The sequence below is a fragment of the Falco biarmicus genome, chromosome 1, assembly GCF_023638135.1.
Source record: "Falco biarmicus isolate bFalBia1 chromosome 1, bFalBia1.pri, whole genome shotgun sequence".
Classification (NCBI taxonomy): Eukaryota; Metazoa; Chordata; class Aves; order Falconiformes; family Falconidae; genus Falco; species Falco biarmicus.
This window is the reverse complement of record NC_079288.1, coordinates 32,041,625-32,056,400: the sequence shown is the minus strand read 5'-3', so window position 1 is coordinate 32,056,400 and position 14,776 is coordinate 32,041,625. Positions and strand designations below refer to the sequence as shown.

General features: G+C 40.1%; 2 protein-coding genes across 11 annotated transcripts in view; one reads left to right on the top strand and one right to left on the bottom strand.

The window, feature by feature from the left end:
- Window positions 1-5,281, top strand: part of PPTC7 (protein phosphatase targeting COQ7) — a 23,329-nt gene extending 18,048 nt beyond the window's left edge. For both annotated transcript variants that reach the window (XM_056326270.1, XM_056326271.1), the window contains one exon: window positions 1,082-5,281. In XM_056326270.1, coding sequence (XP_056182245.1) covers window positions 1,082-1,140 — 59 coding nt within the window. In that variant the 3' untranslated portion in view covers window positions 1,141-5,281. The remainder of the gene's footprint in view (window positions 1-1,081) is intronic.
- Window positions 5,082-14,776, bottom strand: RAD9B (RAD9 checkpoint clamp component B). Of its 9 annotated transcripts, none has more exons than XM_056326258.1 (11): window positions 14,692-14,776; window positions 13,760-13,830; window positions 12,698-12,847; window positions 12,063-12,177; window positions 11,010-11,109; window positions 9,923-10,074; window positions 7,943-8,049; window positions 7,398-7,462; window positions 6,693-6,815; window positions 6,034-6,277; window positions 5,082-5,697 (listed from the first exon to the last, which is right to left on the bottom strand). In XM_056326258.1, the coding sequence occupies exons 1-11, from the start codon at window positions 14,723-14,725 to the stop codon at window positions 5,569-5,571; spliced, it is 1,290 nt and encodes a 429-aa protein (XP_056182233.1). In that variant the 5' UTR covers window positions 14,726-14,776; the 3' UTR covers window positions 5,082-5,568. The 9 variants fall into 9 exon arrangements, with proteins under 9 accessions (XP_056182233.1, XP_056182235.1, XP_056182237.1 ...); XM_056326260.1 differs by having other exon boundaries at window positions 14,721-14,755; XM_056326262.1 differs by having other exon boundaries at window positions 12,698-13,672; window positions 14,692-14,732.

Here is a 14,776-nt window from a genome sequence, read left to right as displayed (position 1 = left end):
GGAGAGAGAGCTGTACTTGACTTGTTCCTTGGATTCGATGGCGTGGGTGGCTTTTTCTGTTTGTTTTTTTTTGTGGTTGGTTGGGTGGTGGTGGGGGCGTGTTGGGGTGTTTTTTTGGTTTGGTTTGTTTTTTTAAGGTCTTCTATTATTGATGCGTTTTAGCCAGGATTTTGCCCACCCTTCAGTGGGTTTGAGGTAATTTTGGTCAAAATTTCTGACCCTTGTACCATTAGCATCCCTGTCCTCTCTGTTGGTTCTACTTCCCGTGCTTTAGAAGGATGCTAACACCTGGCAGAGTCCAGAGTCCTATCAAACACGTTTTCTTCTTTTAATAAATAAGTATCATTCTGCTAGTAAAGATGTTCTCATTATCCCTCTGTCAGGAGGGCAGAAGTCCCTGCAGGACCCTTAAGTGTCTTTCCTCAGGGTAGAGACAATAGGTGTAAAGCTTGGGCTCCATGTTGCTGCAAAGCTCCGTCTTTCAGTGATGAAACTGCCGATCTCCCGAGCCCAGAGGGCTGCTGTGCCTTCTTGCGTAACGAAATAGCTCTTCTCCAAGCCGTTTCTCTAGGGTTTGAGTATCTTGCTCTAGCTGTTGAGGTTTGAAAAGTGACAACTAAGTGCGTTAAGTAGCTTTTGGGAATACAGTGCTGGAGAAGATGCTAAAGACGTGTATGATTTACGGTAGAAATTCCTGAGAAGATACCGGCTTTATTGCAGCTTGTGCGTAACGAAGCGTTGTCAGGGGTTTTGTACATTTGTTAAATAAACGGTCTGCTAGAAATCAGGCTTTCTGCTCTGCCGGCTAACAACAACATTCAGGATTCTGTGCTACTCCCAGTAGTTTGTGGTCTGACTACAGCTTAAAAGGGAGAGTGCTCGGTTGCTGTGCTAGGTGTCACTGCTACTTCAGCTGCCTGTTGGAAAGGAGATGGAGGAAGCAGAGTTCTTTTGTCTACACAAAACAGGTTTTGAATATTTAAACTTATTTTCTAAAGCGCTTTGCATGGGGGGAACATCATAGATGATAAGATGACCCGCTGTGGTAGGATGAAATAATTTTACTTTTCTTGTATTACAGGGGGAAAACCAGATGACATCACCGTCCTTCTTTCTATTGTAGCCGAGTACACAGACTGATCTGCCTGGAGTGTCAGCTTCTGACTATTTCGTTCCCCCTGAGCTCCTAGCTTCACATGTACGGTTTCCTGCTGGCAGGATTGCTTTCTTCCTTTGCGGCTGCTCACAGCAGCCGGTTCTCGAGCTCGTTGCCTGTCTTGAGATGCAGCTGAAGTCCTTGTTAAGAACCACTCTTGTAGTACACTGGTCTTTGTCTGCCAGCAAGAAATGAAGAAGCTCAAGGCTTGAAGCATGTCTTTCAGAGCTTAGTCGTTGTCCTTAAAAGGGGGAGGATCAATCCCACGTTGTTACTGCATTTGAAATGTGACTTTCAAAAGAGTAGAATTGGTTTCTCATCTTTCAAACTAGATCCAATAGGTAGAACCTCTCCGCGAGGGCATATTAATCTATTTACTAGAAGCGTTAACTATTCATCAAAAGGGTATGTTACAGAACACAGTTTCATAAGCATAGTCTTGTTACAGTGATAGCTGAGGTTTCGTGTTTCTAAGCTCCAGTTTTCAGGAGGTTTATAACTGCTGTAAACATTCTGCTCTTGCCATACATGGTGTCAGCCTAGGAGCCTTTTCTAGTACGAGATTTCAAAAAACATACTTAGTTCAAGTTATATGGATGCAAATGTGTTTTGTGATTTCAGGTGCTTAACTGTGATCTTAAAAAGTTCTGCAGATCATTCGTCCATAATGGGCCTGGTATCTGGATGTTTTGGCTGTGGATAATTAATTTTATTTTTTATTTTTAAAACAAAAATTCAGTCTCAAAAAGCCGAGCTGGCCAAAGTTGAGGTCCTTTCAGCATTTTAACCCACCTCACCAGCATGGGATGATGTGGCGCAGATGCCACGGCAGGAGGTTGCACAAGGAACGCGTCATCCTCAACTCTGAACGTCTTCACTTTTGGTAGATAATTCTGTCATTAACAAAACGTAATTTGTGTTAATGATTGCCATTCTTGCTTGTGTAGAACAGAATATGCTGCACCAGTTGAAGTCCAGTCGATCCTTATCTTATGCTGTGGCAGCAGCAGTAAGTACGGAAATGGAAACTATTAATGAATAATCAGCAAAACTTACATTTCAGTAACTAAAGTTTAGGGTTTTCGGAATGAACCTTAATGATGTTTACAGTTATCTAACAGCCACTTTGCAATATGACATTTCCTTTTGAATTAGAGTAGCTCACATTTGTTCCCCTTCTTCCAGCAAGCTTTCCTTTTTCTTTCCTGAGGTTCATACAAAAAGCTGATACATGTAAAGATATATATATTTTTGGTCAGTTTTTCATTAACTTTTTTGCTGGTAGAAAAGTATGTAGAAATAAATTAAAGCCATGTTTTTATATATAAAAAGTCGGGTAATGTTGCTGTTTAGGTGAGTGCAGTTAAACTTGGTCAGTAAGTAATCTTACCTGCTCTCAAAAGGAGATTTTTACTACCTGGTTTATTGTATTAAAACTGTTTAAGTTTGAGGTTACCTCAACTTGTTTAAAGAATTTTTGTGGACTTGTACTGTATATTTGCGTAACTATGTCAAGCTTTTATTTAAGGTCATTTAACATGTACCATGTACATGTCATTTTACTATATTTCAATGCATCATGCTTGTAACAGGCATTTCATTTATAATAAGTGATTAATTTGGAAGCTCTTCAGTAATTTATCTGCTATTCCTAAATTGGCATAATGTTAGCTATCTATTTTAAATCACCTTGTAATTACTTGTCAAAATGCCTTAACTACCCTAACTTGACCAAAATATTATTTTGGTGAGGGTATGGGGAGGATGATATTAATGAAGAAAAAATTTAATGAGTTTTGCGATACATGGAACAGTGAGTGGTGGATAACTTTGCACAAACTGTCAGTCCTCGTTGTTTTTTACAGTTGAACAAGCTGTACCTAGCTGTCTCGTTAGGAGGAATGTATTCACGCTGCAGTACAGGGCTTTGTTTCTAGCATTTGGGAGGGGCCTTTCCCTCTCAGATCTGGGTGTCTTTACATTTTATTCTCCAGTATTTAACTCTCACGCTTCTTGATTAGAGCAGATTTGATCAATTATTATTTCCCTTGAGCTTACCTTAAAATGATGCCCCTGTAGACCTGGGCTGTGTTGCACTCTGACCCCTTGTTCTCAGCACACTCACCCCCCCTCCCCCCAGCACCATCCATGGGGAGCCGCATGCGGCTCAGCCAGGCGAGTACAGCGAAGGTGCTTACCCCCTGCGGGGCATCGTGCATGCTGTGCCACTGCTGGGCCGGGGTCTGGAACCCCCTGAGCGCAGAGGCTTGGGTGCAGGGCCAAGCCTCGCGCTCTCTGCTAAACCCGTTCTATCTGCAAAGCCATTTGCCTCATATCATGATTTTTTTTTAAATAAAGAACAAATTTGGATTTTGATTTACCAGTCATGAGTTTAGCCCTCACCGGACACACCAAAGACCAGTAAAGCTTATAGCTTTTCCATCTGTTTATGAAGCAATACTGTATTATAAAGAATTGATATTTTTGTCACATGCTTGATTGTTTGGGGGTTTGGTGTTTTTGTTTTTTTGTTTTTTGGTTGTTTTTTTTTTTTTTTTTAAGATGTGCACTCTAAACATATCAAACCTGATTTCTTCCTATGAACTTAAGCTGTCTGCGCACAACAGATTTTTGGAAGAGGAAATGACAGGGCCCAGCCTATCAAAATAATTTTAAATGATGCATGAAGCAGTAACACTTCCTAGGAATTAGATTATTGTGACTCTTCACAAGAGGAACATGCAAGAAGGGTGTTCCATGAAATGGAAGCATGCATGAGCAGAGCACGGGCTGACTTGCAGCTGCTGCAGAGGGTTGTTGTTGGTTATCAGGAGCTGGTGGTTTGGGAGCAGTGATTTGAAGGAAGAGGAGAAGGTTTTTTACACCAGTAACCACGTAACTTCATGGGACTGGCAGGAGCTGGGATTTCTGCAGCAGTGTTACCAGTTATTTGGGTAAAACAGGGCTGAGATGTGGTGAATTGGAAAAACTCTGTGGTTCCTTGCTACTTTTATGGCTATCTTTGGGAGACCTGCACCATACAGTTTCCCTCTAAATGTACTTTCTTTGTGTTTATGGAGAAGGGTTTTTTTCAGCCATACCAAAAAACAGATCTTGGGACCAGACAGTTCTGAGTGAGTGAAGGAGAAGGGAGAGGCAAAGGTCTGGCAAATAATGTGAAGGATTTTGTGGTGGAATCTCCATCTCTTGGTAATGGACAACTTTTCTCTGGGGGGTGGGAGGTTAGGGGGAAACAACAAAACAGATTGTGTGTGTAGAAGCTGACTGTATGAAGTAGTTTCTTACAAAGATAGCTGAAATAATGAAGCAAATCTGAGTCTGTATCTAATGAGGATGCTTTTTTGTTGTTGTTAAAATGAGACTATCATCTATGCTTACCTAAGAGGCAATTATGTGAATTTCATGTCTGAGGTATAACTTATGCAGGAATAGTTCTGTAAATACATTTAAATGAATTGTAAAGATATTTAATAAATATAGTATTTATACTAAAATGTGCTTTTTAAAGTAAAGTTGACTGCAAAACCTGTCTGTTAATGCAGTGATGTCACTGGTGGCTCAGAGGTGCACAGCCACTGTAACTTGGGATGTTGGGCTTTTGTTTAGACTTTCCTACACCATTCTCAAATCTGTGTTTGAATGACACTGTAAAACTCATCTGTACCGGTCTGGAGGCTCAGTGAAATGCTAGTGCTGCAGCATTTCTGTAAAAATACCAGCTATTCCATACCAGTAATGTGTTTGGCTGTGCCAGCAGTGATGGGTTAATTTTTCTAGCATTCATTAACATTGCAACAGCAGCTTAATTTGCCTGGAGTGGTAATGCAATTTGTGTTCTCCAGTGAGAAGGTAGTGGAGAGCTGAACAGCCAGAGCAGTGTAGCTACAGAAAGCATAACACACAATTCTCAAGCTAGTCAATCATGACCTAAATTTAATTACATTGTGACAGCAGCTAACAGTTCTAGAGTGACCGGTGCTGGTGGTTAACATAAACAGTGAATAAACACTTAACCCGCACTGACAGAGCAGGAACTGCTACAACACTCAGTACAGAATTGAGTTTTGTCCTTTTCCTGTATCTGTCTTGCAACCCCCCCCCCCCCGCCCCCCAAAAACAAAACCAAAAACCAGGCAAAAAAAAAAAAAAGAATCCTACCATTTGCGTAGGATTTCCACTTTCTGGACTACCTGAATCGGTATTTGTGAAATGCAGTTCACCACACAACCTCAGAGTACAAATAGTTTCCATCCAGTTCTAACTTGCTGAAGAATTGCAACTACACTTCTTCCTAAAAGTAGAAACAGCTCCACGATTACCATGTCAAATACATTTTTATCTTTCAAGGCAATCCTCAAGAGCATTTTTTTGGATTCAGACACTTCATGTCACTAGAGAACTGGGGAGCATTCCATGTTGCCAAAATCCTCTTCGGTGTCACTAGCTGTTGCTAAACTGTGGAAGGTGTGACTGATGGCATCCTTCCTACAGGAAACTGCTCCAAAAAATAAGGTGTGAAACTGGAAAATGCAACATTTGTAGAAGTAAGAAACTGCATGTGATACAGAATTTCAGGGTTAATTATTTCTAAAGCTTTTGCCACTTCAAAATCTGTATCAGTCAGTAAAAAAATACACTTGCCACCTGTGAGTATTTCCAGCGCTACAGTGAGACACAGTAGTGGCATTTTTTGTCAGCTCTGCTACTGTGAAAGCCAGTTCCATTGAAACACCACGTGCAGAGCTGAGTATCAACATGTAGTAACACCCCCCCCCACACACACACACACACCCCGGGCTACACTTAATGCTCAGCTGAGGTAATTCCGCTGTAAATGGGACCGGGAGCCTCCCTACCTTCTGATAATGAGACACTGTTGCCTCTCCTTCCAGCGCTGCATGGTCCTCTGCCTTGGTCATGGCTGTTCTTGTGGCTCTGGCAGTATTTTTTATCTCTCGTTTTGCCAAAGGACTTGGAGGTTTTGCTGACCCAGTGTTGGGTGTGTTTCCATTCCACTGTGGCTTTTTGGAAGCAGCTGCTGCTGCGTTGCTGCCTTTACCCATGGAGGTTTCTTCACATTTACCTGTGTGTGTCTTTGAGCTGGATTGGAGAGAGAAGGTTAGCTTAGTAACTGGCTTTTATGTGTTTTTGTTAAATGGCTTTATTTTCTGTTGATGAAAAGCATTGTGGCTTTAGAGCAGATTCTCAACAAGTATCTTCCCTTCCTACTGCAACAGAACCCCAGAGATGAAGGGAAGCAGAAGCTAGTACAGAGGGCACTCTGTAGCACCATTTTATTGCTGCCTGTGATGTTAAGACATTCCTGAACCTGCCTAGTTCACAGTTTTCCTATGAACAGGCACCAGGATGCGTACAATGCCTATGAATACCCTGCAAGAATGCGCAGATCATGTCCTTTCCATCTTAAATCTTGGCTGGAAAACATTAAGCTTCAATTTTTCATCCTCTTAAGGCCATCTGTCTCCCTTTACCCACCCCTGAAGCCCACCCTTACCTTTCCCACTGCTGTGAAAAGCCAGGAGGCTGCTGGAAAGCCGTCTCCTTTTCAGCCTCAGACAAGGTAGCCAAGATAAAGCTGGCTTCCAGCACCGTATCTTCAACGCTGAAAGCAACTGGTCTAAACACAAATATTCAAACACTAAACAGCATGTGTCATTACAGGTACTGCAGGAGAAAACACAGCTCATGCAATTCTATACATGATTAAAAAGTGCCTTTTCTGAAAAGCTGAAAATCTCATGTATTTGCTGCTGAAAAATGAGATGGCTGCCTGTTACAGATTTAAATGCACCAATGAGCATTTATACATTGGTATCCAACATTATACTTAGTCAAATTATTGTTTTGAATATGTAACTGTTAAAATTCTATTTTAAACAGCAAATGTATTGTTTTCTTTAGACTCCTAAATAAAATCATTGCATGCATTGGACTGAGAGCCTGAAGTGTCCAGGGAACTTTATCTATAGGTGCTCATTAGTCAGCATGGCTAGCTTAGTCATGCTGATGCCTGTTAAATGCTTCATGCGTCATAACAAACTATTTAACACTGTATCGCAGATTAGAAATACAGCTTTTGGCACAAAATGAAAATCTGTTTTATTGCTCCAGTTAAATACTCATCAAGTAAGCTACAGACAAAAACCCACTGTAGGGCTGTAACTGCAGTAGTTCTAGTCAGGTGTGTTCCGATACATACTTTCCAGATACATCAAAATGGATTGACACAGGAACACTGGTAGTTTCTGAAAATGCTAGTAGTCCCTGAAAAGAAGGGATGGGCGGTTAAGCACTGTTTTAAAAACAGAAGATTAATATTAGAATCCAGGTTTATCCCAGCTGTTGTTTACTGGCAAAAAAAGGGTAAAATTCTACTGCTTCTGGAACACATTTCTTGCCTTCCCCACCTGGAGTTTTGCTAAAAAAGCTTCTGGAGGGAGAATTTCTCCGGCCACCATGCTTTCCCCAGAACAGTGTGTCTGCCCAGCAGTGAAACTACATTTTTGTTGTTTTCAAAATGTTTCGCTTGCCTTTCAAAGGCTACGGTGAGGGGCCTCCACAGTGTCCTAAAGATCCTGGGTTTTAAAGCTAGTCTTCAACCAGCTAGTGAAATACCGCTGCGGGTCAGGAGGCCTGGCAGAACAATTCCCATGGCTGTTCTGCAGGGACCTTTCTGCATTGTCCTGGTCAAGTCAGGCAAATTAATGTGAAATGTTTTATTTTCAAGACAAATTCTTACTTTACCCTCAGTTCTTTAAGGCAAAACGTCACTTCAGAATCTACTCCAACTTGAAAGTAGTCAAATTCATCTGGGTTTAGTTGTATTTCAGTTAGCATTGTCTTTGAAAAATCTATGTAAAATAACAAAAAAGTCAAGGACTCAAAAGGATTAAGTTTGAACTCAACAAAACTATGATTATAACCATGAAGTTTTTACATCAGCACCATTTGAACAAATAATTGTATTTTTATAGTAACAGTAATAAATGTTTTGCTTATCTAAATTTATTTCATAATTAAGTTAAAGAAAATCCACAATTTATTTACAATATATTATGGAGATTTAACTGGCTTTTAACAATCTTATTTTATGTTCCACTGCATGATCTAACCTGATACCTGCTGATGTTCTGGCAAATCTGCTTTGGCTACAGGCATTCATTGCAAATAGTATTACCAGCTGCTTATTGTTGCATAGATGGGAAGACAAAAATGCCACATGACTTTAACAGATTAATCATAATTGCTGACAATCAGAGGACAATGAAGGTGGACTTAGGTTCTTTGTTTTAAATTATAATCTCTTCCTGATATGTAAGTGGCAACAGGAAATGGGCTCTTCAGTTTCAGGTATTCAATTGTCGCTTGGCTTGTTACCATTAGACTAGCCCCTAGTTGTTACTAGGTGTGTGAAAAGAAAGTAAGAGGCTACTTCCCTGATGTGTTACAGTCTCAGAGGTATTCAGGGTAATTCTACAGCGGCCTAAAAAGCACACACCTATCCAGTTCCCTTCCAAAGCCAGGCTGCTAACAAAGTATTACAGACTATTCCCAGTCTTCTGTTCTCTGCTCAAGAGGTTTTTTTTATCTCAGCCCCCACTTGTGAAGTTCCTTAAAACTGTAGAAATAAACACTTGCAACACATGTGCCAGCTTCTGCAAGGCAAGGCCTACCGCACGCAAATGAAACAAGTCTAGGCAGAGGGTGCAATTTCTCTTTGAAAATTAACCCTGAAAGAGGAAAAACCCAAGCCATCACCAGATGATATGTTCAAAGGACACGTTTTGTTTCAGTGCATACAGAACATTTGCTGCAGGCGGTATACTGCATCACATGCTATACAACAACAATGCCTGTAATTCCTCCTTTCTCTCCTTGACTGTTTTTTTTGGTGTCTCATTCAATTTTTACCTACTATTTTTTTCACTTTCTTTCTTACAATAATCCTTGTAAGTGTATGTTTTTAAAATAACAAAATTTGTCATTCAAAATGTAAACTTTTTAGTGTCTTTCTATTTTCAGTCATTTCTTACCTGTTCCACTCCAGTTTCCACCACTTAATCCTTCTTGCTCTCCCCTGCTTCAGCCTGCTCTCAGCACAATCCCCACCCCTACGCTCTAGGCAGTCACCTTTTTCTAGGTCATTATCCTCAGCTTTGGTCATAAGTAAGTATGAAAAGCATCCCTTTATTATATGATATACAAGAACCTATACTTCAAAACCACAATTATATCTTTATAATTAGTTTGAGTCACACAACAAGAATCTAGATTGTTCTCCATCTCAGATGGAGATCTGAAAATGGCAGTGCACAGCGTTAGGCCAGCTAACATATTGTATTGCCCTTATACTAAAATACACTCTGTAATGATATCAATTCTATAATTATGATATTCAGATTTAAATAGTTCTTTTTTAAAACATAAAATTATCTCCTTTTTCCTGTCTGTTGCCATGCTTCTGCTCTTGCAGCACAGTAATTACCTCTGTTCAAGCCTACAGCAAGTGGCATAATTTATTTCAATTGGCTGCTCAGTCTGATATCTGCCACTGACACCAGAAAAATGTTATTAAAAACATACTTTCTTAAAATATATTAACACTAGAGGGTGGCAGTGTGACTTAAAATATCTCTCTGTATATTTTCTCTCTTAAAAATCTCATTCAGCCATAAAATGCATTCTCCGTTTTATGTTGCGATAGTTGCTATTCCTTTAGTTCACCTGTTTTCAAGTCCCAATATGGTCTCATAGTTTGAATTTCATTACCAGTGTCTTCCTCAGTGTAACTCTTGAAACAAACTTTCATCGGAGTAACTGATAAGGTTACTTCTTCTTGACTGGTCGGAAAGTGAATCATTATATCAGCCAGCAGCCTATAAAATTTCATTCAGCATTAAAATAATTCTACCTGCCACAAATTACTAGCTAGCATTTGTTACTTACATTAGAAATTAAAATTGTTACTTGGCAATACTGCTTGAAAAACTGCCTTTGAAATGTGCATCCCCTGAAGTGTGCTCTATCTTTTTGATTGATTTATATAGCAATAGGTACATAAGAAATTTAAAAATACAACTAGTAATTATGAAAGCAAATTTGTTTATATTTAATGCCTGTGTATGCTGCCAAATCAGACTTTTATATATAAATATATGCTACTTCTCTATAGGTATATATCAAAGTTTTGAGCAAACCTTGGCATCCTGTACTCTTTATTCTAAAGCTTGCAGTTTTGAAAGCCGCATCATCTTTTTATAAACACAGTGCATAGTATCTACACAGAGATATCTTTATACACCTTTGATGCTTTAATGGTTGGTTATTGTGACAACAGCTCCTGTGCACAAGAAACATTTTTAATAGAAATGCTGTCAGGAAAAGTCCAGCCTAACTGTTATTTGCCTTTGCTTGCAATGACAAGCCGTACCTTGGATTCCTCCAAAGGGCTGCTTTTCAAAGCAGAACTTTGCCTTACTGCATTTTATTAAAATGTACTTTTACCACTGGATTCTTTGCCTATGAAAGCAGAGCACCACTTTATTTGTCATAGGTGGAAGTTGCTCAAAGGCCTGAATTCAAATTATACGTTACATGCCCCTCAAGGTTAGACTGAGTAGGATTAATGGCAGAATTAACCAAATTTCTTAAGTTGTGATGTGAAAATATCAAGCACTAGGACACAGGATTTAGGAATTTGCCATTTTTGACTGTGCCCTAATCAGATTTTGATAGTGTTAATGACTATGAGAGCAGTATTGCTTCTTGTATGATTTTTTTTCTTCAGAAAAACTATTTTTGCATTCATTACCTGGAGTGGACTTTAAGTATGTTCGGACACATGTGCTTTGCAAAAACAGCCTGCAACGGATCACATTCTTGAAACATCAGATTATATGTTTTTACAACACCTAAGTATAAAGGATTTGAACAAAAATCAGTGATGGGCTGTGATTTTAAATGGTTTTTTTTTCAGTTCAGAAGGTAACCAAGTGACTATCTACGTGGAAATAACTCACCCACAAATAGAAAGCTGAATTAACCTGTCATCTAAGACATCTTTCATCCCATTAGTTATGCTCCTCCAGCAGCTGAGTTTTTTAAGAATCCGCATGAAGTAAGTAAACGCCAACAAGTGCAACAAATGCAGGGGAAAAAAAGGCTTCAATATTTAACTGGTATAATACTACAAGTGGTGGTGGAATACAAAAGACAAACCCTACAGATCTCTATGTATTTCTAGATAAGCTTGAGCTAAGACAGCCTAATTGCCGTGAAACTAATTTGATACATTATCTCATTATTAGTAATAAAAGCTATAGATTTTTAATAATATAAGCAACTACCTATTACACAGCACAGCTCAGCAAGGTATGCTGATAAATGCTGATTCTGTATGAATTTTGCAGAGACTAATGCCAATGAATATACCTGGTGTTCTGCTGGACTGAGGCTGTCAGACTTGTTACTGGGTTGAAGAACTGCAAGTACTAGAAGTGGAAAGACCCAGTAAATCCTCTAGTTCAAACACCTGCCAAAATGTGATTCCCCTCCCTTTCCATAACGTATGTTTTTTCAGTATTTACTCCAGCCTAATCTAAATGTTGTAAGCAGCAGGCTGACAATTAATATATAGCATGCATTAACTCCTGAACTGAAGCATGTTTGTCTGATAAAGCCTGCTATAACTTCATTTTATCAAGGTGATGCACATGATGAATATAAGTTATGATGTGAAGAGGCCACAAGTGTTTGGCATAATGTTCCATCAATAACATTCAGTTAATAATTACACTAAATATTGTGTTGCCCTGTTGATCTAAACTGCTGTTGTTTCTGTAAAGTCACTTTACGTGTAACCTACCATGTTTGCAGAGAAGCTGAAAAGTTATGTGATGATCGTAAATATTTGTATAAATGCTGCATTTTTCTACATTCCTTTCCAGCACATTTACACACCTAAATATAGGAAGAACTGACTGGAAAAAAAAAAAAAAAAAGGTAAAAATTAGTGCAGATGTTACCAAGCAATTTTGCAAATTTCCCTACAGTTTATCTCAAGCTCCTGCTTTTCTGGCTTCTCCAAATTGCTTTGTAAGCAGAATCTGAGGTGGCCAGTACTCCAGTACTTATCCTTGCTGTCCTCACCCACTATTCCAATACCTGGCCAATAGATCTGTTTGCTAAACAACTGGTCAAAGCCCTCCGGGCTCGCACAGTTTTTGAAGGTTACAGGAGAAACACTCTAGAGGCAGAAATGTGGTATTCCTTCACCCCAAGATTAAGTTGGTTCAGACTTTGGGAACCACTGGGCACAGCTCAGGAGGTACAACTTCTAAAAATAATTAAATACTAATGCTCTCTTTTGCAGAATTGCTCAGAAGTGCTTGAGTTTAGAGCCATGCATATACCTCTATGAGGCTCCTCCTATAATTTCATTTGGAATCCGGGCTAATTAGCTGCTTACAAAGCTGTGCATAACTTTCCATTAAAACGTACCTTAATTATCAATTTATATGGGTGGAATAACTGTTTCTTCTTCTGACATGGTTGAGACACAGCTGTCCAGCAGTAATGTTGAAAAAACATAGATGAGAAGAAGACATATGCATATGCTGACCTTGAAGAATTCACTGATCTTAAGGCAAGCTGGAAATACAGGTAATTCATTAACTCAAAACTACTTCATACCAAACCTTGAATAAAAGAGCCATCTCTCTGCTTCAGTACCATACCTAAACCACAAAACCTTTAAATGCATACATCTCAAAATAAATATAGATGCATTATGTGTACAAACATGTTCATGCTTAACACCTTCCCTATTACTTGTCAGAAGTCACTGGTACAACACAGGCATAGGAATCCACTCCACAGACATTTAAATGGCCCTGAAGTGTGAGTTATCTAAACACAGCTCAACTTGCATTTGAGGCATTTGAAGGACAAGAGTTTATTCTGTAGCAATTTTTCTGTACACTCATCCACATGATACGCGCAAAATGAGCAAAGACACTAATAGCACCTCAAAAATTCTTCAGGTATAAAAAGACATTATCTCCCCTTCTGATTTTCCAGCCTCCCAGCAAGTTAAGGAGAGCTGATCACTTTAAGAAACTTCTAGAGAAAACCCTGATTCTGCTGGAAATGCTGTTTGATTAGTCAGAGGTGTATTAATGGACATATTCTTCCTGTTGAGTCATACCAGTACAAAAACATGTTGTTAAGCTTCTGATGTGGTACAAAACATAAACCTTTTGACCCATGACAACAGAAATAAAACCCTTGTTATTAATCTGGATGTCTTGGACAAGCTTCAGCATAGTTAACAAAAAATTGAAGAATACTAGGGGCAGAGTAGAAATCAATCTTCCATGACGTAATCTGCATAATTACAATTACAGAAAATATGGCATTTGTCCATATTGGAAGTGGAGAAAGCTGAGCGAGAATGTAATTCAGACTGAAGGGTACCTGCAGGAAAACATCACAATATCCAGTAACATAAATACTACACTTCCAAGAAAGATTTAAAAATTACAATAAATCAAATTAACTTACACCTTTTTCTACGGGGTCAAACCAAAATTCATCGCTAATACGTGCTATGGCATGTATTGCTCTTCCGAACACTAGCAGGCAAAGAAAACAGTGTAATATGCATTCCAAGTTAAAAAAAGTTATACTGCATTTTTTTCAGAATAATTTAAGAGGAAACATGACAAATTTCCTACATGTTCTGAAGAAAACTGATGACATGGTGGAAAACATTACTCTTTCTAGTAGCACCTTCATGTTTTTGGAAGCTGCCTCTGAGAAGGCACACCTCAGGTATCATCTGTCCCTTTGCAGCAACTGGCATGAGCTGATGACACCACAAATGAACTCAATCAAATCAGACAAAACACCACCAAAGTTAAAAATTTCATTTTGCAGATGGCAACAAGTTTGAGCTAGCGGTAAGCAGCTGGCAATCGGTAAAGATGGAGCCTTAAGAAACACAAAAGAAACCAGCAGCAGGTCTCAAACTTCGCCTCTGCCCACCCTGGCACTGGCAGCGGAGCATTCTGCACGAAATGCCGTGCAAAAGGGGGTTTCGCTGGGCCTCTGGAAGGCTAATGGCGTGCACATGGGAGCGCGCAGCTAAGACAGGGCTTCTCCACAAAGCACCACAAACCCAGACCCCTGCTCTCTGACCTGAACAACTTCCCGAGGCTGCATGTCGCCCCGCAAAAATGCCTTTGTGCTGCGGATGAGGCAGGTCCTCAGCTGTGCTGTGGCCCCCAGTGCTTGTGCCCCACTTTGCACCGTCTCAAAGCCCCCCCGGGGAAGCCCAAGGAGGGCAGTACCAGGGTCCACAGGCTGCCAGCAGGCCAGTCACGCACCCCCATGCCGGCCCTGCCGCCCCGAGACAGCCCCGCTGTGGGGTGCCTGTTTCTCTCACATACACCCCTCTGTCCCCGGCTCGCTGTCTCCCCTGGGGCCACGGGTACCTCTGAGATGAGCCCCCCCAATAACACACTTCATGGCCGCGCCCTTCCCCTCACACGACAGCGGCAGAAAGGGCGGGACGCGCTC